A 26,085-nucleotide genomic window follows, 5' to 3' on the forward strand; every position below is an offset into this window, starting at 1 on the left:
CGATTTATTAAACTCTAGAACATCATCTGTATGTATTAAAGCCATGAAACTTCAAGGAAATGGAAGTAACGTGACTGGGGATTTGGGTCTCTCCCCGTGGGGCCTTTATTTGATCCGTAGGAGTAATACACATGTTTGTCGTCCCAGGTACCAGCCAGATGTGGAGTGACCGTACGGGACAGCCTCAAGAAAGCACTGATGATGCGAGGTCTGATCCCAGAATGCTGTGCGGTGTACAGGGTTCAGGACGGGTAAGGATTACCTCCATTGATCTATTAAATAGGGCAGACTTAGAACTCTACAGAGGGTCCCCCAATCTGTCACATCTGTTCATGAAGGTAACCTCCACGGTCACCAGTCCATGCACAGTATGCAGCTCCTTATGGGTCTGTATGCACTATAGTAAATAGGGCATCACTTCAGTCCTTAGAGCAAGGATGGGGAACCTTCGGCCCTCCAGCTGTTGTTGCACTACATATCCCAGCATGCCATGCAACCGTTTTAGTATAGCCGAAAAGCAAAACTAGCAGGACATCCTGGGATGTGCAGTTCAACAACAGCTGGAGGGCCAAAGGTTCCCCATCCCTGCCTTAGAGGAACACTATACCTTGTAGGAACTGGCTTATGTAAGTCAGGCGGTTCTCCTAAACACGTGACCCCATCTGAGCCCCAGTCGGATCCTTCTCTTGAGGTTTGTATAGTCGCTTCCTTGCTTATTCAATATATCATACTGGGTTGGTGTCGCACAAGAGTGGAGGTGACTTACTGGTAAGTACGGTGATGGTGGACGGGTGGGGGCCCTCTTTCTTAGACCCGGCAGCCTCCAACTGCCCTATACGTGTACTTATTAACCTATGCTGCTGTACCTTCCTTGGACAATATTGCATAGAGATAGGCCCACCAAATCCTTGCGTCTTTTTAATGTTCTGGTCTGAGGATCAGAAGTGAGTTCTCCAGAGCCAAAGGGGAGGCGACGGGTGTCTGACCATTTCGTCTCAAAACTATTTGACATGTTCCGTTACTGAATACGTTTAATATCCTCCCAACAGGGAAAAGAAGCCAATCGGCTGGGACACAGACATCAGCTGGCTGACGGGGGAGGAGCTACACGTGGAAGTTTTGGAGAATGTGCCCCTCACTACCCATAACTTTGTAGGTACAATAGAAGAAAACAATGTATACATGCCATTTACACACAATGCTTTGTTCATCGCTGCAAGAGTTCAGCATTCAGATTCTATGATCTAGACTTCATTTCTATTAGACCTTTGTAGTTTGTTGTGTCTGGTCTGATGTGTAACTCCAGCGTTCTGGAGTGACTGCGCTAGGAACAGCTGCAGGCATATGTGATGTGTGTCCTATCCCAGAGCACTGACCACTACCATGTCAATATAAAAGGGTGACGGAATAGCACAGGCAGAGGAACGGATGTAATTAGTAAAAGTACCTATGTTGCAGCTCATGGGTGACATGTAGTAAAAAAAAAAAAATCGCACCAGATCACACTTGTCACATGTGCGATTATAGGCCGATCGCTGGTTCGTAAATATGGGGATCCCCACACACACTTTTTTTTTTTTTTGTGGGGGGGTCTCTCTGATCTCTGCACGGTTCTAACTGGTCTATTTTTTGGTAATGTACCTTTACTACATTTCACCCCATGTCCGCTGTCCCAGGGCCCCCACCTTCTGCTATTTCCGTGTGTATGTACAGAACATAACTGGACCACACTGTGATTCAGGGGAAGATGTACTAAGCCTGCTGAAGTGATAATGCAGCAGCCAATCTATTCCTAACTGTCATTTTTTTAAACCAAGCCTCTAACTTGACAGTCAGGAGTCGATTGACTGGTGCATGATCACCTTCCACTTTATTACTGCACCATGCTTAACAATCTGCCCCACAGTCAGCAACAGAAATGAGGCGGTGTATAGTCTGCCCCTCTGTCACTGCAGACACTAGTTACTGCTATGTATGTACCACCACGGAGCTGTTTTCTGAGTGCCCCTGTATTGTGCCCTCAGGTACGGAAAACCTTCTTCACCCTGGCGTTCTGTGACTTCTGCCGGAAGCTGCTTTTCCAGGGTTTCCGCTGCCAGACCTGCGGGTACAAGTTTCACCAGCGGTGTAGTACAGAAGTGCCGCTTATGTGCGTTAATTATGACCGACTCGAGTAAGTACCCATGGGACCCTTTCGCTAAGTTTTAGCCTAGGGGCGGGTGACAGCCATGCCCTTCTGCGTCTTGTAATGATCACTTCATCATTCCGTACAACGTTCTATCTCTAAATGTCTCTGAATTCATGCTTGTGACGTCAGCCAGATTCTGGGATCGTTCCTGACCGGCTACTTGGTGATTCGTAGCTGGCAAAACGCAGGGGGAACTTGTCTTTCCAATTTTACTTTTTAAGTTGCATAAAACATAGTTACATAGTAGTTAAGGCTGAATAAAGAGGCGTCCATCAAGTTCATCCTTCGTTATTAAAGTGCGTGATCTATTTGCTTTATCCCTTTATACAACTGAATTCTGATTTAATTATATACATATTTTAATTGTTATTTGTACCCCTGGATGTTTTTATTTTTTATTTTTTTGAAAGGTATAAAATCTTCTTTCATCTAGTCTAAACTCATGCCCACGTGTCCTAGAGTCCTTTCTCAAAGCAAAGAGGGTGCCTGACCATTCATTATATTGGCCTAGGATATATCTGTACATGTTAAGCATGTCTACCCTTAACCGTCTCTTTTCTAGCGTAAACAATCCCAAATCCCGTAGTGATTATTTTATTGTAGCATAAATGAGAAGTAAGCACTTTAGATCACTTATAATGAGCATATGATCAAAGTAGTAGTTACTCAAAATAAAGCCACGTGTACAGGTTACTTTGTTAGGAGCTGCACAAGAGTTGAACCTCTTCTGCAGCTCCAAACAAAGTAACCTGTACATGTGGCTTTTTTTTTGAGTAGCACCTCCAAGATAATTACTGCCCACAAATCTGGTGCTTAACTGTATTTTGGTGACCTGGGAGCGTGGGTGTTCCTACACCCTTTGCAGCAGTGTTGGAACGTAGTTCTCTATCATGCTGGCTGCATAGAGGGGGTGATTCAGACCAGGTCCGGATTTGCACCTGGTTCCGATGACGTGACTATGTGCAAACCCCGTGAGTGAGTGCCTCCAGTGAGTGCCACACTCGCCGGGGTCATTCGTTCAATGGTGGGCAGGAAGGAGGCGGACCCAGCATTTTATGGCGGTGCCCACAAAAATGCTGGGCGTACCCTTGTGAACACAACTGTGCCCATGCATCTTCGGGGGCGGGCGGCTGATGCCACATGGCGTCGGGGCCCGGCCCCCAATTCGCCGGATAGTGGCCATCTGAAAAGTAAGTATGGACTTTTCAGAGCGAAGGCTGGAGAAATCCTATTCGTCGCCGTATGCGAGAGGATGTTTAAGCGTACACACCCACTCACATGCTAGTGCGGGGATTAGTTCGGCTGGGGGGCATGCGTTCGGTGGGGTGGTGTTTACCTGGACGCCAGGCAGCAAATATACATCGCCTAGCGATCAGGTTTGAATTGGGCCCATAGTCCGTGTAACAGAATGCAGGTATGGATGTAACTTCAGTCATGTGATTAATATATCAGTTGGGGTGCCGCCAGGAGGTAGCAGTACAGGGGAGGTGTAACCACACCCTAAAGGTGCCCATACACTGCTGCGATGTCTCCGTTGTGATGGATCGCATGCGTCCCTGCTTCCCACTTGCCCCAGAATGGGTGGTCGGACGGCCAGCTGGTCCGACCACCTAGTCTGGTCTGATGCGCACGGGACCGCGTATCGGACCCGACTGCATGTCAGGGAGAGGCGATTTGGTCCGATTTAATGGGCCGTTTGATCGCAATCGGACCAAATCGCCTCCACCTTAACTCTAAACTAACACTCTTCAGCATGTAGCCACTCCTTGTTCAGTGACCACGCCCCTCTCCTAGTACTCTGACCCACTCAGTTGTTTGGAGGCCCTGGAGATGCAGTAGACAGCTTGGCATACCTTGTTACCTTGCTTTCTAGTTCCCATTGATAAATCGGCGATGTTACCGTGCTGCGGAGTTGCTGGGATCATTGTATGAGTTAGGTGAATCTCACTCTTCATTCTTTCTTTCTTCTCGCAGTCTGCTGTTTGTCTCAAAGTTCTTCGAACACCACCCAATATCTCCGGATGAAGGCCCTTTCGGAGAAGCCGCACCAGCTGTCGAATCCTATTCACCTTCACCTCCTCCAGATATGGGCGGGTAAGGTTCCGAAGTATTCTAGTCCTTGGGACCTTGGCTATAAAGCACGAGAGGGCAGAGGCCCAACACCTGCTTGCCTGGGAAGGGCCAGACCACTGGGAACCCTCAGTACCGTTCTCCGTTGCCGCAGCTGCCAGTGTGTGTGCGCTTCTGCACGCTCCCCGTGGTTTAAGATTCCCCTGCATTTCATATAGGGAGCAGCCAAATGATCAGCAAATAGGAATTACTGTTGGCGTGTAATCTGTAGCACAGCTGTAATTTCAGATCATCCCCAGCAGTCAGATGAGCCGGGATCTGCTAATGGAGCTGGTTAGATGTTGGATTGTCTGTAATCCTTGTAGGAAATGATTTGTCTCTTACACTTCGCTCTTCCCGCCCTCCACTCCTAATAAAAACATTTATTTTTCACTCCCAGCATAATCCTCCAGCTAATAGTACAGACACAGGAAGATTTACGGTATTAAATAATAATTATTTTATCCATGAATACGTTTTCCTAGTTATGCTTTAGATCAGGGCTGGCCAAACCTGTCCTCAAGATCTACCAACAGTCCATGTAGATCACGTCACCTGTAGTAGGAATGAATGCAGCAGGTTTGAAAATGTGACAGTTAGTAATGGCTACACCTGTGCACCAGCTAGGTGGTCTGGGAAATGTGACAGTTAGTAATGACTGCACCTGTGCACCAGCTAGGTGGTCTGGGAAATGTGACAGTTAGTAATGACTGCACCTGTGCACCAGCTAGGTGGTCTGGGAAATGTGACAGTTAGTAATGACTGCACCTGTGCACCAGCTAGGTGGTCTGGGAAATGTGACAATTAGTAATGACTGCACCTGTGCACCAGCTAGGGAGTCTGGGAAACGCGGACCGTTGGTAGATCTTGAGGACCGGTTTGGCCACCCCTGCTTTAGATGATGATTTATTGTGTGCTGGAACTGTAAGGTTAGCCCCAGCTTAGAAGCTTTATGTTACTTCCTGTGATAAATGTTCGTCCCTTTAAACTAGATCCTGCTGGAAAAGTGTTTTGTCGTCATTCTCCCCCCCCCCCCCTTGTATAGTTCTCATGGTAATACATTCCCGCTACTGCTAATTGCTGCTACTTCCCTTCTAGGCCCCTCAGCATCCCAAGTAGCTCTCCGTCCAAGTCCATCCCCATTCCGCAGCCATTCCGACCCGCCGACGAAGACCACCGAAACCAGTTTGGCCAGCGAGACCGCTCCTCCTCTGCCCCCAACGTTCACATAAACACCATCGAACCTGTTGACATCGATGTAAGTGACCACAATGCGCTGATGTGTCAAATGTCTCTTTATGTTATTTCTGTATTATTTTTGCCCGGGATACATAGAACAACGCTCAGGTGAATTTTTAGAAACTTTATAAAAGCATAAAGATGTTTCCTTTCTTCTAGGACTTAATTCGGGACCAGGGCCTTCAGCGCAGTGAGGGAGGTAAGTGGTCCTAAGGAACCTATCTGGCGTGGATGTATCCGTCATTACAACGTAACCTATTTACGTCCTCCATCAATTCACCGCCATGTTCTCCATTAACTCTTTAATCTAGAGGGTGCTTTATTTTCTTGTTTTTCCTCATTCTTAACAAATGATCTGCTTAGAATATAGGGGTGACAATTGGCAAGCAAACTTTTTTTTTTTTTTTTTTTTTATTAACCCTTTCAGTGTCAACATTGCTGTGGAAGATCCTCAATATCCGTAAAAAAATAAAATGCCAGTGTGGAATATTTTACTGAACTTTGATGTATTTGTGTTTTATTTATACTAAAAGAACAGTCGCTGTGAGCGACGTGGATATTTTGAGGATCTCAGAGACTTTGGCACTCAGATCTTCTGTTTTCCACAATGGTACTGGCTCCCGGGCCGTAATAGAGATGTATTTCATTCAGAGCGAAAGAGTAAACTGGGAGCGCCCATTGCATTTGTTGCTGATTAGTCTCTGGTATATATTCAATTGATGCCGGATCCGGAAATACTTTTGCTGGAATGGATCCGGCATCCATTATTCGATGCAGCAGCCAAATCAGACGTTGGATTTGGCCGCTGATTGATGCTCACCTGGCCGGTGTGGGGACCCGGTGAGCGCTGCGGTGGGAGCCAGGACGGGGCCGGTTAAGCTGCTCTCAGCCAGCCTGGCGGCGGTGGGTATGAGAGGGTGGGGACGGCGGCGGACAGGAGGACGGCGCCATGTAAGCTGCTGCTGCTTACCCGGCGCCGTCCTCCCTGCCTCAATCCGGCATATCTTCATGTCTGTTTGAGATTGACGGAAACACAGCCAAAGCCTTTCAGTTTTGGCTGTGTTTCCGTCCTAAGTAGGTGGCTTTTCGGCTATTCTGTCAATCCACCTGCTTTTCGGCAGGTCGAAAGAGTTCGACCTGCCGAAAAAAAAAATAGCATTGAATAGATTGGAACCCCCTCCAATCCATTCATGTCAAACTGCTGTCTTTTCAGCAAGACGGCAGTTTAGAGACTCACGGAGTCAGGAGCGAAAAACCCTCTAATAGGCGATCTTACTTTATTAAGCCCTTTCAGGGAAGGGTGATGAGCCTTATCCGCTTTTTTTTTTTTTTTTTGGTGTTCTTTATTTTGCAATTGAATGTTTGTTTATTTAAAAAAAAAAAGCTTCATTGCAGGACGTAAAAAAAAGCCCATAAATTGTACCTCCGTCCTGTATAACTGTGAATTTGCTGTCTGTATATTGGCAATAATCTAATAATTATGTCTTGTTAATTCTGCCCTCCCAATCAAACTTTTCCCTCCCACTACTACATTTTAATACCCCCTTTTCTACTCTTTACCCCACCCATTCCCCCACCGCTCCCTTTTTTTTTTTTTCCTTTTCTTTATACCTGTGTTTCTCCCACAGCCCCTCAGGTTCAGCCGACTCGCTGCCTTCGGAAATACCACTCGCGGAACCCCAGCCCACTCCTCCATTCTGTCCCCAGTGAAATAGTCTTTGATTTTGAGTCTGACCCAGTGTACAGAGGTAGTTGGGCTGTTTATTTCACCTTCCCACTGAAATTGCCTAAAATCAACCCCTTTTAGCACTGTCTAGTCCTCTGCTTGCACCGCTTGTATTGGTGGGCAAAACACAGGCAATGCATATATATATTTTTTTATTTAGATTTTTTTTGAATTGACTTAAACATGTAGCTTTATTTTTTAGGTTTTTTATTTGTGTGCTGGTTTTGCATTTGTGTATCTTTTGTTCTGACGTAGCGGAGCACCTTCAGCCAGTAGACGTGCATGAAGTGTTACTTATCCACTGTCTCTTTCTCATCTAATTTTAATATGCAAATAAATCACTTTTTTGCCACTAACTTTCCAAATCACGTACCACCACTTGTGTGTATTTTACTGTGCATGCTAGAATTTTAGTTGTGGTTCTCTACGATTAGAAATTGTGTGTGTGTGTGTATATAGACCTAGATATATAGATTATGGTGCTGGTGCGTAGAACCTTAATGTTCCGGCCCTCGTTTAATGATCCGACGGAGGTGGTCATTTACAAATTGTAGGAGCACGCATCGGCTTTCAGGCAGCGCATACACACTGGGAGATATAAAGAATAAGATCACTCAGAAGCTCCAAAATGAGCGATATCGCCCCGTGTGTATGGGGTTTAAGTCTTAAATCTTGAAACAAATGTATAAGCTATTTATAGCATTAGAACAATTTTACAGTGATCAAATATATTACTACAAATACAGTTATGGAAAAAAAAAAACCCTATGCATACAATTCCTTTAACCAGGATAATTAACTTTTTATTTTTATTATTTTTTGTAATTGAAGGAATAATTTGTTAGACATTAAATATTATATTTTATCATTTTTGTTTTCTTTCATTTATTTATTTTTTTACTTCATTTTTAGTGTGGGTTCATCTTTGTTTTATTCTATTCTTCTTATCTTATTATTTTTTTTTTCTTAACGTATTTCCCCTTTTGGGCTGACAGGCACCACCCCAGGATTGTCCGCTACCCCTCCGGCATCCCTTCCCGGCTCCCTCACCAGCGTCAAGGCTCTCCAAAAATCCCCAGGGCAGCAAAGAGAGCGCAAATCATCCTCTTCCTCCTCAGAAGAACGGAATCGAATGGTCAGTCTTCTCCAAAAACTCCCCACCGCTGACAGTGCCGCTGTGACCTGCAGCCGCCAGATCCTTAACCTGTTGTCCTTTGCAGAAAACGCTTGGGCGGCGAGACTCGAGCGACGACTGGGAGATACCAGATGGGCAGATCACAGTTGGACAGCGGATAGGATCTGGTTCTTTTGGGACAGTGTATAAGGGAAAGTGGCATGGTATATATCTATCTAAGTATACATCCTCATACCAATACTGATATGGAAAGTCCAGCAGCTCCTTGTTGCTTTAGGGGCCCTTTAGCAATATTCCATAAATGTCCTGATTTTTAAATAACTTCTAATGCCACGGTTCTCATTAACCACTTGAGTGGTGTGCCCGGAAATTTCTCGGGCATACCACTAAAATGAAGGTGTGCGCCAGTGGTGTCCAGGTGTGCACCACTGGCGCATCACCTTTCTGGGCACCCCCCAGTGGCCACTCTGCTGTCCCCTCCCCTCAATGCCCCGCACCTCGTCTCAGCTCCGGTGTATGAGCTCCCCTGCCCCCGCCGCCATTAGTAGTAGTAATTGACAGGCGGCAGGCTCGGGGATGTTCGGGGGACTCGGGAGAGTTCAGGCACCCGAGTCCTCCCGAGCCGCCGCAAAACATCCCCGAGCCTGCCGCCTGTGTGATCACTGACAGGGGGCAGCGGTGGTTGGGGAGCTCCGCCGTACTAACTTAGGAGTGAAGGTGAGGGGGACTGGCCAATTCCGATCTGTGGTGGTTTTTGCTGGGGCAGGACAAACCTGCCCTGGTAGGTTTGTCTTGCACCAGCAAAACCCACCACTCAAGGGGTTAAATATGTCTGGTTTGGGGCAGTAAGAAACTGTAAGGAGAAGTGCGCACCCAATACGTAGCTATCCCAGCCTAGCATTTCCATACCGTGATGGGGATAACGATTGCTACTGCCTGCATTTACCTAGTCTGTGGACGCGACCAAGCGGCGAGTGTACATTAGTCCCTCTCTGGCCTGGATTTCCTCATAGACGGAACAAGCTGTGGCTTGTTCTATGACCATAACATTTTACGGTTTTGTCAGTAGAGTACAGCAAGTACGCTAAAACTGTCGATGGCTCTATTACCAGTAAGCTGAGAAGATCGGATTTATCATAGCAATACCTTGTGCGTTTCATTGTAGAACTTAAAACGTCATCTGAGGAAGTGGGTTATTGTACTACGAAACGCGTTGGTTGTGCTGCTGTGGTACTTCCAATGGACCAAATCTGGCGTAAATAACCCGCTGGATTTGATGGCGCATGGTAATTTTAATCCTTGCCGTATAATATTTTTAGAATTTATGCAGCTGCAGAACAAGGGGACTCGATGTTTAAATGTATAAAAAGAGTTTAGCTATAAGCTCAAACGTGCCCTCTATGGGGTGGTGTATTGGACTAGAACTTCATTGAAACAAGCTTTCTGTTATTTAGGTTTAATCAGTGCCGTCCCCTCATTGAAAAATCTCCAAACACTGACTTTGTAGTTCAGTGACTCCAACATGCACACAGCACTGTATATCGTGTAATACATCACAATACCGATGTTTCTCTTCCTGCCTGCTTCAGGTGATGTAGCTGTGAAAATGTTGAATGTAACGGCACCAACGCCTCAGCAACTACAGGCCTTTAAAAATGAAGTCGGAGTGCTCAGGTAACGTACTCCCGGTTATGAAACCAAAGCTTATTCTTGAAGTGTAGCAAGCAGAGTGTGTGTTCTTGGACCTAGAAGAGTGTCCGATGACCTAACTCCACTTGGTCAATGTAAAATAATTGGGGGCTGCTAAATCTCTAGTGTAGGGATAATACATGACGCTCCGCTAGGACGCAACACCCCCAGCAATCTGCTGAACTGTCCGTTGTAAAGCTGCAGGAGAAGATGGTCATAGACCGGATGGGGGACCTTGCATTTGATAAACAATCTAGCAGTAGCTTAGGTTTTACAGATGTGTCCTCATGCATCTGACCTCAATGCACCACACAGAGCGGGGATGCAAGAGCAATTTGAACCTTTTGTGGCGTGGATCCAACCAGGTGCTGGGAGCTCTGTGTAGAGACCCAAAAGGTGATGTATCGGATTTAGGCCTAAGCACTGCAGAGGCACCGAACTTGTGGTCATGTTGGTGGAACCAGCCTGAGACGACGAGCGCTTTGTGATGTGGTGCGTTATCCTGCTGGAAGTCGCCGGAGAGGATGGGTAGGCTGCGGCCATAAAGGAAACTAGGCTGAGACCTTTAAAACAAAAAATGTTAAGTAGCCTTGTGTGTGCCAAGAACTCATTCCCCCGCACCATCACCAGCCTGAGCCGCTGGCACAAGCTGGGATGGATTAGTCGTACAAGCCAATGGTTTTCCAATCTTCATCTGTGCCCACTGCGGCCTCCATTCCCTGTTATTCTTTGACAGGAGAGGAACCCGTTGTGGTCTCCTGCTGCTGGAGCCCCATCCACTTCACGGTTCAACGTGCTGAGCGACTATAAACGTGATTGACGCCATCTGTAATCTTGATCCGGTTTGGTCATTCTCCTTTAAAAGTTTTGCCCACAGAACTAACACTCTGTGTGTTGATGATTATTTTTATTTATTTTTTAAGCTTTGCATGACTTTGTCAGATCTGTGGACCTGAAAATCTCAGATCGGTCACATCTCCCAATCTGGCACCAATATCCATTCTACAATCGCAATTTTCTGGTCTAAACAACTAAACTTCTTGACCATATGTACAAATGAATCTACCATGGTGTTTTTAATGGAAGAAACTGGTTTTCCACAATGGCCGCGGTTTTGGTGCAGTTTGTGTGATTATTAATGGTCTGACCTCTTTGTTACAGGAAAACACGACACGTAAACATCCTGCTTTTCATGGGATATTCTACCAAACCGCAGCTGGCAATCGTGACCCAGTGGTGTGAGGGCTCCAGCCTCTATCACCACCTACACATCATAGAGACCAAATTTGAGATGATTAAGCTAATTGATATTGCACGGCAGACTGCACAAGGCATGGAGTAAGTAGCGATTACTGCGCTAGGTAGAATGACCGATTATCTCCAGTGTCCGTATCCGCCTGTAATCCGTCATTTGGTTGGGTTTCTGTTTGTTTTCCCTTTTACAGCTACTTGCACGCCAAGTCGATCATCCACCGAGACCTGAAAAGCAATAGTATCCTTTTCATGCATGGCAGGGGTATGGATCATTAGGTCGACATGGGTAAGGTCGACATTGAAAAAATCGACAGGGTTTATTTTTTATTTTTTTTGTAAAACTTTTTTTTTTTCTAATCCGTTGCACGATGGGAATTCTCCAGCCTCCGAACCTCATTCCTCAGCAACGTAACTTGCACCACGTTCTCATCCGTATCCGTTTGCTGCAAACAAACGACTATATGGCGGCACAAATCGCATTCAGGACTCTCCGCTTAGTCCGCAGGATCTCCACCTGCACCGCGGTAGCTGCCCTGAGTTATTAATCGAATGTTCAGCAGGTTTTTATTTGCAGCTTCAGCGAATGTCTGAGTCTTAGGCGGACTGACTGCCTTCGTTCTCCTCCTTGACTCCGACCCCTCAGATATATTTCTTCATGAAGACCTTACGGTAAAGATTGGGGATTTTGGCCTGGCCACAGTGAAGTCCCGGTGGAGCGGTTCGCACCAGTTTGAGCAGCTGTCCGGTTCTATATTATGGATGGTGAGAAAATCCTCCTCCTATGGGGCTTAGGACTACACACTATATATACTATGGGGGGGGGGGGGGGGGGGGGGCGAGTCCACCACACCCCGCCTTGCAAATGGTGGCCCGGCCGCCACCCATTCGCAAAGCAAATTCGCTTGCAGGGCCTGCACAGTAACATCCACTCTGCTTTCCCTGCCTACTTTTAAATCACACTTATGGTATGTACACAGGGGTACAATCAACATGAGGTTTTGACTATATAGTCAAAATCGTATGCAGATCGCACATGCTTTTTTTACCTTGCGTTCCCGTGGCAGCACAAATCGAAACCCAGATAGACAGGGCAGCAATGACCAAATAATGCAAATCTAATGCAGATAGCATGAATTGTATGTAAATAGTACAGAGTTAGCAAAGATTGTATAGCACTCGATTCTTAAGTCGAATAGCAAGGGAATCTCCCAGTGTGTACACACCATTAGTTGTGTATATTCGCTGCACAGTGAGCAGGGAAACCATGCCCCGCCCAACGCAAGCAAAAATCCCTTTTTTTCTAAGCAGTAGTTGTGGGCAATGGTAACACACTCCTCAGATGTGACCCTGGTTTATCCCCGGAGACTTCCAGCACCTGAACCCGCTCCCATTCTGCTCTGTTCTTCTCTAGGCACCGGAGGTCATTAGGATGCAGGACAAAAACCCGTACAGCTTTCAGTCCGATGTCTACGCATTTGGCATAGTTATGTATGAATTAATGACTGGGCAGCTGCCTTATCAAAATATCAACAACCGAGATCAGGTAATCCTTTGTTTTCTGTTAACATTGGTTTAACATCAGCATTTTCCTCTTCTTCTTTTTTTATTTTTTATTTTTTTATTTTATTTTATGGTTGGGTTGGTGGGTTCTGGACCAAATCATACAGCATATAATCTTGTCCCATGTAGCAAAACCATAAAATACTTGGACAATCTGTACCGCAGCCCTGTCCTGCACCTTATAGCTGGACCGAAGTATGACCTATGAGCACAATTTTCTTAATTTAATAAAATTACATTTCTCAAAAACAAACCATAGGTTTAGGGGTACTGCGAGAAAATGCTGACTCAGTGGCTCAGTTTGGGAACCACGGTCTTAGTGCATTTGTTTAATACTTGCAGCTATAGAATAGAATCAACTTTATTGGCCATGTGTGCTTGCGCACAATAGGATTTTATTTGTGGATTTCAGGGCAGCATCAAGGAGGGATGAGGGGGGGGGGTGACATTATTACATACATTACATGCGGGGGGAACATGCCCGCCGAGCTGTGCGGCACCTAGGCAGCCATCAGCGGCGCCACTGGTTGTTGCAGCAGCCAGGTGGGAACAATATAAGCAGGGACCGTACAGTTATCGCACAGGGAACACATTCCCGCCAAGCTGCACAGTCAGTGAGGCCTTGGGCTGGAGTTGGGCCACGATGTCTCCTGGGGGCACCGCTGATGCCCTCCCGTAGCTTCCCCTCACCTCTACCACCGATGGGAGCCTGGATGCCGGGGTCGCGGGATAGACGCCTGCAGACCTCTGTGTGGGGCCTCCGCTAGGCTGCCTCCAGCCTCCGTACACCATGTACCACGACACCGTTATATACCTCATACATCCAGCCTCAGTACACCATGCAGTGTGATATACCTCATACATCCAGCCTCAGTACACCATGCAGCGTGATATACCCCATACATCCAGCCTCAGTACACCGTGCAGCGTGATATACCTCATACATCCATCCTCAGTACACCGTGCAGCGTGATATACCTCATACATCCAGCCTCAGTACACCGTGCAGCTTGATATACCTCATACATCCAGCCTCAGTACACCATGCAGCTTGATATACCCCATACATCCAGCCTCAGTACACCATGCAGCGTGATATACCTCATACATCCAGCCTCAGTACACCGTGCAGCGTGATATACCTCATACATCCAGCCTCAGTACACCGTGCAGCGTGATATACCTCATACATCCAGCCTCAGTACACCGTGCAGCGTGATATACCTCATACATCCAGCCTCAGTACACCATGCAGCGTGATATACCTCATACATCCAGCCTCAGTACACCGTGCAGCGTGATATACCTCATACATCCAGCCTCAGTACACCGTGCAGCGTGATATACCTCATACATCCAGCCTCAGTACACCGTGCAGCTTGATATACCTCATACATCCAGCCTCAGTACACCATGCAGCTTGATATACCCCATACATCCAGCCTCAGTACACCATGCAGCGTGATATACCTCATACATCCAGCCTCAGTACACCATGCAGCGTGATATACCTCATACATCCAGCCTCAGTACACCATGCAGCGTGATATACCTCATACATCCAGCCTCAGTACACCATGCAGCATCATTTTTTTTTTGCTGAAAATGTGTCCAATGTAGCAATGCAACCAGGACACACAGGGGAACTGTTAGTTAATGTGATTTGACACATAAGACACGTGTGTGATGAAGCTGTGTTTGCCAGTTCCTTGTATACAGTTAGGCACTTTGTTCATTTTGTGACTCAAATGACAACAAGTTTTTACCGTTTTGTTTTAAACTCCAAATATTTTGCTGCTGTTTTGCAGATTATATTTATGGTTGGGAGAGGATATTTGTCTCCGGATCTCAGCAAAGTTCGGAGTAACTGTCCCAAAGCAATGAAGAGGTTAATGGCGGACTGTCTGAAGAAGAAGAGGGATGAGCGTCCGTTATTTCCTCAGGTAAAGAAAGCATGAGTGAGAGCATACTGGTGAGAACTGGAAATAGGCGGCGACCTCCAGCCATTGTCCACGTCTGTACGATGTGCAGTGTTTACAACACACACGTGTCATTTACACAACACAATGTCTCAGAAGTGTAGACAAGCAACATAAAGTTGTGTAACATACGCACAGGCTCCAGGCCGATTCTAAGGTGGGAGCCATGCAAATATAGAAATATGTTTGTATGCAGATGAAGTACTGGCTGCTTGTGCATGCAGACGTTAAACACTAGGCCGTTTTTGTTTTCTTGCACTAAAATTCACATACCTAAGAGTGAATTTCCCATTAGGCCCATGCAAATGGGCAGCACCCTTTTGGCGGTTTTGGGCAGAGGGGCGGTTGACAAGCGACACTTGGAAGCCTGTGTTGGTACGGTTAGCCCATAATGTAGCAGAAACTGGCAAATTTGATAATAGAGTATTTTTCAGAAATTGTAATGAACTTTTTAAGATGCTGGTCAGCGCAAAAGGTGGGTTATTTTAGGTTGTTTATTGACATTTATGATTGTTTAGGTACGACAGAGGGGTGGGAAGGAAGTCCTCGTGGACGTTCTTGCTAAAGTCATCTAAATTTTTTGTTTTCTGTTAGATTTTAGCCTCCATTGAACTCCTGGCCCGGTCCTTGCCAAAAATTCACCGCAGTGCATCTGAACCGTCGTTGAACCGAGCCGGCTTCCAGACGGAGGACTTCAGTCTGTACGCTTGCGCTTCTCCAAAAACGCCCATCCAGGCCGGTGGATATGGTGGGTTCGCAGTACACTGGCTGTAGGAGCGACAAAGTGGCACGCACGTCCTGCGGGCAGGAGTCTTAGAATGTCTGTGTTGGCGGTTCAGTGTACAGAGAACCTGTCCGTGTATTGTTTCTGAACGTTAAATTAATTCATAATTTATATTTTGTATGATTTATTATTTTGGATGTGTGCGCGTGAGTCAGTTTAGCAGAGGCACTGCAGAAATATGTTACCCAAAATTAATGGATTTTGTTAAGCGTGTGTGGGGCTTTGTTAGTTTTGCTTTTAGTTTTGTGTGTTTGTTATTTTATATTTTCTTTCCATCAAATTTCCACAATGTATTGTGTTTAGGGGAAGGCTTATGAATTGTTGTTCAGCCTTTTCCCTATTTTGGTTTGCTTAAAGTCGAGTACTTCTGCTTTTCTCGACTCTTATTACATCACACTTGATACGCCTCCACACTTGAAATGAACACTTTGCCATCACCGTAACCCGCGAATAGATAACCAAACGGGTAATTTAGCCGCGGCTTATAAACACACCCACCCACCCTCCCTCTGAGATGCTGACCTGTGCCGCCATTTTTCTTGTGTTTCCATGGCACATATCAGGTGGGAACATCAGCAGGATGCACCAAATATCTATGGAAAAGACCATAAATGTATTTATCTTACAACCAAAGGCAATACAAATCAACGTTTACTTTGAAGATATGAAAACTTATAGGGAAAACCCTCCAGGTATCACCGTTGATGGCGCGTCATGTAAATCAATCATTTCCACAGTTGTCAATAATGTGAATCGTTCAGTTTCTCGAGTTGCTCCAATCAGTGGTTATTAACGTGGAGAATTATACAGGCGTGGGTATGGGTTGACATGCATTTGATCGACATGGCTTAGAATGACTGGGTCAAAAGGTCGACACAAGCATTCGTTCGACAATGTCCCGAATGTCGACACGGACCATGAAAAGTATACCTCGCCCCTATGCATTGGCTCGCTGCGCTGTTATATTCTCCATACACAACGTAGTGGATGGTAGGGCATGAAATACCACCTGTCGGCTTAAAAATAAAAACCTTGTGTCGACCTTTTCACCATGTCGTTCTTCAGTATTCGACCGAATGCATGTTGACCCAATGACCGTATACCACAGGCGTGTCCTTGATGGGCCTTTATTAACCAATGTATTTAGAAACAAATGATATCCCCAGTTCTGCGCTTCTATAGGCTGCCACAGAAATTCTACAAGGAGGGAATTCCCAACCTTCCAAAGTAGCGAAAACAAATACCGATATCTGTGCAGATAAATGTGCGTCCTGTTCCTGTAGGAAGGAGTAGGGGCTGCCATTCACCATGAATAGGACACAGCACAGCCACGTTTGGGTTGGCTTTTGACTCGTGCCGACTTATGGCGACCCTATGGGTAGAGGTCTTGAACAATGTTTCAGCTACACGGCTCAGTGTTAATAGTTTGTGGCCCCTTTTTCATTGGCCTACAACATTTCCCAACAGAACGTCTTTCTCTAGGGATCCTTGATTTCAGCAAAGGCTTCTGCCATACCTACATGACCCTAATAAGGGAGAAGGGCGCAGAAGAATAACCAACCTGGCCACACAGTAGCTTGTTCTGCCCTATAGGAAGTCCCAATTTGTACAACATTCTTGCCATTGATTATCCGTACATGGGTTTCAGAGTTCCCATCAGTGGGTTGTGTCGTTTTTGCTTGTTCAGTTTCTGCTTTGCATCCGGTGATCGGCCTCACTGATCAGTCTAGTAATAGTCAGCGCTGGTGTAGAGTGGGCGGCTCTGCGGGTTCTATGGCAGATGACTACTTCTAGCGGAAGGATCCTGCGTTTAGGCAGAAAGAGAGCTGACCATCGAGGCTCATGTTATCGAGTTGGCAACCATCGGTGGCTGACCATCCATTGACCGTGGCAGCCAGTGAAATCACTTGCCACTTGTCAGGCCATCGACCGGTTGGATGCTCATCATCGATGGCCAATCCTAGGAAGTGATTTGATATCTAGCGTTTTCACCGCTCCACGTGAACTAAAACCAATATCCTAAAAGGCTTTTCCAGGCATAAAATCTTAGGTGGGGGAATGGTTCACCTGGGGTGGGGGTTATTAGACAGACTACCCAAAAAGGTTGACCCGCAAAAGGTTGGAAGGGTCAAAAGGCTTACCTAGGAAAATCAGACAGAGTCAAAATGTCTACATAAAAAAAGGTCAACGCATAGTCTCCCTCTATGCCAGGGGTTCCCGACCTCTCTCCTCGAGTGCCCCCAACAGTTCACGTTTTCCAGGTCACCCGGCAGGTGCACTCATTTATTCAGTCGCACAATTTTAACGATCCACAGGTGGAGCTAATTATCTCGCTTGTTGTTCTGGCCCTGATTCAGGACAGAAGCAGCGGTCGTTTGCTGCTTAGCGAGCCGAACACCCATCCCACCCTGCCACCAAATCCCCCCGGTACCATGAGAGGGGATGTACGCATACACGTCCTGGCGGAAGAGGAGAGAAATCATTCAGCGGTAGGCGACCATTGGTCAAAACTGACATTTATTTCTGTCTGAGTCCGACCGACCTATAACGTCAGCAGGCATCGGGCAACCTGCGTTCCCAGGGGAACACCCAACACTTTCATGGGGACTCGTATAAAACACTGAGTGTTCCCCTTGCTCTGGCCCCTAACCGCCCCCCTCACTCCACTGCCTGTGCAAATGCCTCAACAACTGTGATAGTCACCAAAGTCATGTGTACAGTGGCCCTGCTGCACTGTCGGTCCCCGACCTGAATAGGCTGGGGACCATTCGCTAATGAATTAGGACCTCTGTGTGGAGACCTAGAAAAAATGTGAACTGTTGACATCTTGCACTGTAGATCTATCACCCGGAACCTTGTGTTTCCTTGTGTGTTTGCACGTGGGTGTGAGTGTTGCGGCCTATCCTTTCCGTGCTTCCTGCTGCTACTAACACGTCTAGCTTGTGGTCAGTACAAGCGTCAGACTTCTGCCTGTGGTAAACCTGATTCTTTTCTGCTCCCTCCGCAGGAGAATTTACAGCCTTCAAGTAACGGCACAGCCAGCACAAGCACCTCCTTACTACTTGCAGTAGTCTCGTGTTCCTCTAGTTTCCTAGCACTGGGACTACATACAAAACAAGCAGATCACACACCCACATTCTAAGGGAGCAGCATGAACATCAAAGGAACAGGGGTAGAGGGGTAAGGTGCCAAGCGAGACGTCTGTGTTCCGCTGGGAACGGGCCCTCTATTGCTCTTCAGCCCACCCCCACCCGTGCATACACAGCGGAGGAGAGACTTGGCCTTAGCAACGAGGAGGCGGATTTTCTTCATCGTGGAGGCTGTGTGTTTCTGACTCTCTTAATTACTAACACTGGGGCCCTCAAGTTCTCTGTGGGTTCTGCTCCAATCAGAAAGGGACTATCTGCAATTTTAATTACTTTTGTTGTCTTTGGAAAATAAAATGCTGGATCTCCTGTCAACCTCTCCCCCAATCTAGAATCTCCTCCCAACCTGGCGGTTAAACCCAACCCACTTTTAGAGTGGAGAAAGCCATTCTATGTTCTGAACCGCTAGACGCTCTAAGCCATTAGAGAAGAACGATTGACCTTTTACCGAGCTTCGAGGTGCTTTGTGATGTCTCCGGTTCCTAGTAAAGTGATATTGACGCCAGCTCCAATATGGCTGCCCCCACTGATTTGGTCGGCCGACAGGAAAGCCTGGCTTAAAAATCAAGTTTGTAATATTTGTACTTTTTTAATAGGCACCAACAGGCTTTTTCTGTATGTGCGTGTCATAATAGTTGCAGAGTGCAGTAGTCTCCGTACTCTGGTGATTTTTAGCCATTGTTTCAAAGTTTAACTTTTTGTTTTTCTTTTTGAGTGCATTTTATTTGGCAATGCTTCCAAAAGACTATTTTTGAATTTGAGACTAAACCTAGTTATTTGAACAACTTGCGCACATAGCTCCTCCTTGGTGCCGCACCTGGCAGTCCTGTGTTACGTCGGAGTAACGGAAATTTAGGGAAAGAAAAAAAAAATGGTTGTAAAGGAGATTCTGCATTTTATTTAATCTCTTGTCTCTTCTGTTATTTTATATGGTCAACTTTTATTTTTTTATTCTTTCATCTTCCTGTTCTTGATTTTATGTCAATGGAACAATTTTTATTTTGTTTAGGGTGGAGCGGTGAGGGAGATGGAGGGAACGGTTGCCGATTTTTTTTTTTTTTTTTTTTTTTTTTTTTTAATATTATTATTTTTTTTTTTTTTTCCTAATCTGCACTGGTGGTCTAACTTTTTTTCTTTTTGCTGTCGAGCCCTTGCATGGACTGAAACGGACTTGTTTGTCTTGCTGGATTCAGCTTAGAAAATGTCCTTTTTTTATATATAGAATGGATTTGGGGTCACACTGTGTAAAATGGTGGTTCCCAAGAAGCAATGTTTTACATTCCATGCTGAGTAGTCACCTACTACCTTACTCTTTGTTATCTGCAGCACATCTTCGCGACTGTAGCATGTGCAGTTTTTTTGGTCAACCTGTCCTAAATTCTCATAATAATGTCCAATAGCTAACTTCTGCTCACAGCACTTGACATGGTGGTACAAACTAGGTCACAAATTTCTGTTTTCCAAGCTTTCTTTAATTTGTTTCACATTTTGATAAGAAACGCGTTTCGCCTTTCCTACAATGATCTAAAATGCTGGACAGGCCAATGTTGTATATTGTCTGTGTGTGTATGTTACGCTACTGGTACCACCGTGAAGACTAAATATTTAAACCTACGCAGTAGCACACGACGAGGTCATATTTTTTACTTTTTTGTTTTGTACAGCTGAAAAATCTTTTTACTTTTATGCTATTTATTTAATTTATTTTGCGATGTAAATTTTGAGTTTTTGGCCGGAGTTTGTCTATGGAAACCAGAGAAATTGTGTTGGACCCTTGCCTGTTTCACCAAACCCCCCACCCCCCCTGACCTTAAAGTGTACATCTTATGTTCTGTCCCATCTGCGAGGGGAGAGTAAACTAAAATATTTTTGTTTCCTTTTCAAATTTTTATAGGCTTCTTTTGGGTCCAGTATTTAAAAAATATATATTTATTGGTGGTGCACAGTAGGTTTGGAAAGTGTCTGCTCCCCTGGGCACTTAAAATGTCCTGCAATTTAAACCCTGGCCCATATTTTAATACACAAAAAGACTATTTAACTTTTATGAAACCAGCTCAGTCTGTCTGGTGCCTCCATTTGTCTTGGCTATGCAGCAAATTAGCGGATGTTGGGGCAGTCCCGTGGGCCAAAGACCCTTTCAGTCTGTTGTTTTTTTTTGTTTTTATGTTGTTTCATGTTTTTTTGTTCGTTTACTTCCAAAATGTTTTGCATTTTTTAGGTTGGGAGGTTTATCTTATGTGAAAGTCTGTTTAACAATGCTAGTAAACCATAAGCCTTTGTAATCAGATTTTGGACCAGGGGTTATAGAATTGAACACTGATTTGAGGAACTCTGTCAAATACCCTAAAGAACAGGCTTCCGAGTCTTTTTTATTTTTATTTTATTTCCCCTCCTCTGTTTAGCACATCTCCAGCACGAGCCTTCTAAATGCAGCCCTATACACCTATATGTTACTGTACATAATGCCCGTCACGGACTCGCAGTGCAGAATCAGGTGGGAAATACTGGGGGCTATGTATAAAAGTGGCGTGTAAATGATAATAAAGACCATATTTACAACTGTTTACAGCGTGTCCATTACACCACTTTTTTGCCGTGCACCAGTCGCCATGATACTTCATATGCGAAATTATTATATATATATTTTTTTTTATATCTAATTTCCTTCTTGATATTTTGTTTGTAGATATTCTTCAGTGAAGTCTATAATCTCATTCATGTTTGTTATAATCTCACCGGCATCTGCATTCTGCCTTCTGTTATATGTGCAGTGAACCTGTAGCCTACATATATATCTTATAATCTCACCGGCATCTGCATTCTGCCTTCTGTTATATGTGCAGTGAACCTGTAGCCTACATATATATCTATCAGAGTCTACCACTGTTTGGGCTGGATCGTGAAGGGAGGGAGGGGAGGTTATTATCTGCCTCCGCCATGAGCAGCAAATTGACAGATCAATGATGTTGCTATAGCGACCGGTTCACTTTGAAAGATTTCATCATGAGTAGCAATGGTTGCCCATTTTTAGAATAAAGAGTCTTAAGCACACATCCGTGGGAACTACTCTCTCTTACCGTGGGAAAGTTGTGTTTTACAGGACACTACGGCAACTTACCACTACAATATCGCAGACCGGGACATTCCAGTTAATGTTCTTATTTCTTAGATCATTGTTTATCAGGCCCATTGTGTCTGCCAGAGCCTCGCTCAGCAGTCAGTCTCACCCGGTGAGGTCACTAGCTCTGTACGCTCAAGATATTGCATTTTGTAGGACGCTTCTGCGGTTCGAAGATGTTCTTTGGTTTTGTATCTAGATTGAGTTGGATAATTGCATAGGAGGCAGACACGCCATCTTCTGGCTACGATAAAATGCTGCACACAGTGAACAGTGGGTGACTAACTATATTTCTTTTTTTTTTTTAAATCTGGGACTGTCCGATTTAAATTCTATTAAGTTGTATCATTTTAGCCGCTGATAAGACACCAAGCCGTCTTTACGACTAATCTGTCCGGTCAGCCGGATGTGGCTACAGGTGTGCATTAAGTATCATATTAATATCACTCCTTCCTGTCTGCGACTTTACCATTTTGAGGTGCTTGGTCCTATTCTGTATGGAGCCAGGCAGGTCAAACCCATGTTCCGCCACCATCACCCAGGCACTAGTTTCCATAAATGGCCTCCAGGGTCTTTTTCTGTATGCTGTAGATCACAGGTTCTCAAACTCCGTCCTCAGGACCTCACACAGTGCATGTTTTGCAGGTCTCCTCACAGAATCAAGTGAAATGAATAGCTCCACCTGTGGATCTTTTAAAAATGTCAATGAGTAATGAATGCACCTGTTGGGGGACCTAGAAAATGTGAACTGTGTGGGGTCCTGAGGACCGTGTTTGAGAACCACTGCACTAGACCTTTACTGCAGGCCACCTGTGGATCTGTAGAATGTGTCGGTTAGGAATGAGTGCCGCACAAGTTTGAAAATGTTATTGTCAGTAATGACTGCACCTGTGCACCAGTTAGGTGGTCTGGAAAATGTGACCGTAATGACTGCACCTGTGCACCAGTTAGGTGGTCTGGGAAACATGGACTGTTGGTGGATCTCCATGAACGGTTTGGCCAAACCGGCAGTAGACCTTATTGTCCTAGGAACATCTGCTGCCTTCATTGGTGTGTTTATAAGGAACCGAGCACGGTCTTGTTTCTGTTACATGTTGTGTAACAAGACCGCATTGTCTCCTGCCTGTACAATCCCTAGGTTTTTATGTCCACTGATGTTCCAGCCAGAATTCTCTCTTACAAACCACCTCCTGACCATTACCCATAATCCTTTGCTCCTCCTCTCCCCTTCCACCCATGTTATTTATATCTGAATGTACTGGCATGAAGTATTGTCTGCGAGACGCTGTTTCACCCAAGGGGTCCTTGCCGCACCACATAAACATTTGCGGTCTTGACGGCGTGCGGCCATCTTCATGTAATTCTATTTTTTTTTTTCTGTTTTGCAAAAATGTCCTCAATGTACAATGTGTAAATATTTCTAATTGTTTATACGGTGAAGTTTTAGTTTAGAAAGTTACTACAGCAAGTGCAATAAATGAAAAAGCATAAAAAACTGTGAATAATTAAAACCTCCATGTCCACCACTTCCATTGTCCATTGTCTGTCATTGCATGCGAGTCGCTGTCTGGCTTTCCGATGTCATAGTTATGTCCCTGGGGATACAGGCCCTGTACCCGGACATTGATTTACTTGCCATTCCGTGATGTATCTACCATTCTGTACCAGGTTCTCTGTGGTTTGGTAGCTTGGTCATCCCAGAGCCGTCTCTGGTCACCTGATAACGCTATTGTCACCTGTAAGGCAATTTGGATGTACTCTCCGTTTATGTTGACCTGACAACTAAACTTAGGGGTGTATGTACTAAAAGTAAAGTCTCAGGGGCTATAACACACATACGAACAGACAGTTATATTTTAAAATGGTCAGCATTGACGGTGTATTGGTTAGCATTGCCGCCTCACAGCACTGAGATCATGGGTTCAAGTTCCACCATGGCCCTAACTGTGTGGAGTTTGTATATTCCCCCCCGTGCTTGCGTGGGTTTCCTCCGTGTACTCCGGTTTCCTCCCACAGTCGAAAAATATACTGGTAGGTTAATTGGCTCCCAACAAAAATAACCCTAGAATGTCTGTGTGTGCGTGTACATGTGGTACACGCACACACAGAAACTCCATATTGATTTTATTTTCTTTTGACCATCACTCCGTCATTGATCCTCTATGTTAGCACATCTCTCTTATTGTTTGTCATTTGTATCTATGTTCTCTTCCCCATGTGGTGTCCGCTGTGCAGAGACTCTGCATGAACGGCTGTTGCTGGTCTTCCATGGTTCTTCCTGGCACATTACCCTGCGGGCTGACTGCCACCCTCTGTCGCATTGCCAAAGTTGTGTGTTTCCGATATCTGTTCTAGAGCATCCTGCTGCAATGGGTGAGGGCATGGTCAGGATGACCCCCTGACACACCCTGTGTGAGGAACAACTTGAGGCTTAAATCCACATAAAACATTCTTCATGCTAATTTTAAAGTCTATCCCCACAATTATGTTTAAAGGGCTAATCAACAATGGCATCTGGATTTAAGGGCAACCACGACTGGTAGACATGGATTATAAAGGGGTGGAGCTTGAGAAGATGACTGACAGATTCTTCTAAAGGTGCGTACACACGCACAGATTTATCTGTCCAATCTATCTGGTGGGAACAAAAACCTGGAAATGTATGGGAGCAAATGACTCAATCAAAAAAAAAATTCAGTTTTTTCCTGCATTTGGGTGGAAATATTTGATGGTCATATGCTCCCATACATTTCCACCAGATAGATTGGACAGATAACTCTGTACGTGTGTACGCACCATAAAAATCGCTCTCCCCATATAAATGTATGGGGAAGTGATCCAGCCACAGGAGAAGTCATAAACGCACTCATAGAAGAACGAACGGTATTCAGAGTCATCGCAGAGTGGCACATTCTGAATTGTAACACAAATAGAACAGGTAAATTTAACCCTTCCCCGTCCTCCTTCCTGCCGTCCGCTCAAGCTCCGCCCTTTCATGTACCAGCAGCCACTGGATCCGAGAACAGGTGCCGGGTCATAAGAAGAAAAATAAACAGTGCAAGACGACATGCGCAGAAATGCTTCCGAAAATGGAAAACAGAGAGGATCTACCTGGGTCTATCTCCGCATACATCATATCCAGAAAGAATGAAAAAATAGCTACATGACATCCAGAGAAAGTTGTCATTTTGACCTGAAGGGCTCCTCATAATTTCCCAGCTAGTAGGATGGTTCTAAAACACAGTGGTTGCAGTACCACTTACTGTCAGCAGGTGGCAAAGTTCTAACCTTTGAAAACACCTTTGCAAATGTTTTTTTTTTTTTTACTTGTCCGTACTGAAATCTTGGTGTAAGTTGCTCACTGATATGATGAAAGACGGCCTGCGTCCATTTATGCAGATTCATTTACACTGCTGCAACAACGTTGTAAAAGACGAAGGGGCAGATGTATGAAGTCTTGGAGTGACGGAAACAAATTATCCAGCCCATAACTGTCATTTCTCAAACACAGCCTGTAACATGGCCGTTGGATGCTGCTTGGCCGGTGCTTTGGGGTAAATGCATGAATTTTGTTATGTAAGATAACGGTAACTGCACACGTTCAGTGCATCAGTTACCATTTCTTTCAATGTATCATTGCGGTAATGACCCGTTACACACCGTGCCCCTCCCCTTTTCTGTGCCACTTTTATACAGATGGCATCGATGTGCCCAAACGTGTGTGAAAAGTTAGTTCCTTTTTTTACCGTTAACCATATCGCCAGGTGTAAGTAGCGTTGTTGCATTCCCTGTGGCCATATTGTCCCTTGATTTTTTGGGAATAATAAAGTTTTTTAAATCCTTAGCAGCTGACAGAAACATGGCCTCTGGGAGCGGGAGACTTGTGGCAGCCTGCACAGTGCTGATAGGACTACAGATAGTGAGGGAATGTACGTCACCAAGCGGCTGATTTAATGCGGTATAATACATTCCAATGACTGGTGGTGAAGCGGGTCCACACACATAGCGGAAGGTGAACAATAATACTGGGAAGGCCAATCCTAGATTCAGGATCAGCGGGATCCTGGGATTTAGGGCATATTTGTCCACAATGCGACCAGCCATCGATAATAATAAACTATATAATGGATGACCATCGATAGGTAAAACTATCGATGG

The 26,085-nt window shown here is 45.3% G+C and overlaps 1 protein-coding gene across 4 annotated transcripts in view; it reads left to right on the forward strand.

The window, feature by feature from the left end:
• Window positions 1–21,373, forward strand: part of BRAF (B-Raf proto-oncogene, serine/threonine kinase) — a 46,058-nt gene extending 24,685 nt beyond the window's left edge. The window contains exons 4-20 of one of the 4 annotated variants that reach the window (XM_083181206.1): window positions 148–251; window positions 1,050–1,152; window positions 2,025–2,173; window positions 4,163–4,282; window positions 5,396–5,555; window positions 5,696–5,735; window positions 7,165–7,284; window positions 8,258–8,397; window positions 8,483–8,600; window positions 9,987–10,071; window positions 11,248–11,424; window positions 11,532–11,578; window positions 11,984–12,102; window positions 12,752–12,883; window positions 14,709–14,843; window positions 15,474–15,627; window positions 18,671–21,373. In XM_083181206.1, coding sequence (XP_083037332.1) covers window positions 148–251; window positions 1,050–1,152; window positions 2,025–2,173; window positions 4,163–4,282; window positions 5,396–5,555; window positions 5,696–5,735; window positions 7,165–7,284; window positions 8,258–8,397; window positions 8,483–8,600; window positions 9,987–10,071; window positions 11,248–11,424; window positions 11,532–11,578; window positions 11,984–12,102; window positions 12,752–12,883; window positions 14,709–14,843; window positions 15,474–15,627; window positions 18,671–18,693 — 1,926 coding nt within the window. In that variant the 3' untranslated portion in view covers window positions 18,694–21,373. Of the gene's footprint in view, window positions 1–147; window positions 252–1,049; window positions 1,153–2,024; window positions 2,174–4,162; window positions 4,283–5,395; window positions 5,556–5,695; window positions 5,736–7,164; window positions 7,285–8,257; window positions 8,398–8,482; window positions 8,601–9,986; window positions 10,072–11,247; window positions 11,425–11,531; window positions 11,579–11,983; window positions 12,103–12,751; window positions 12,884–14,708; window positions 14,844–15,473; window positions 16,035–18,670 lie in introns of those variants that run through there. The other 3 variants (XM_083181208.1, XM_083181205.1, XM_083181207.1) reach the window with 3 other exon arrangements.
• Window positions 21,374–26,085: the final 4,712 nt, after the last annotated feature.

Source organism: Crinia signifera, chromosome 4 (assembly GCF_055691185.1).
Source record: "Crinia signifera chromosome 4, ASM5569118v1, whole genome shotgun sequence".
NCBI lineage: Eukaryota > Metazoa > Chordata > Amphibia > Anura > Myobatrachidae > Crinia > Crinia signifera.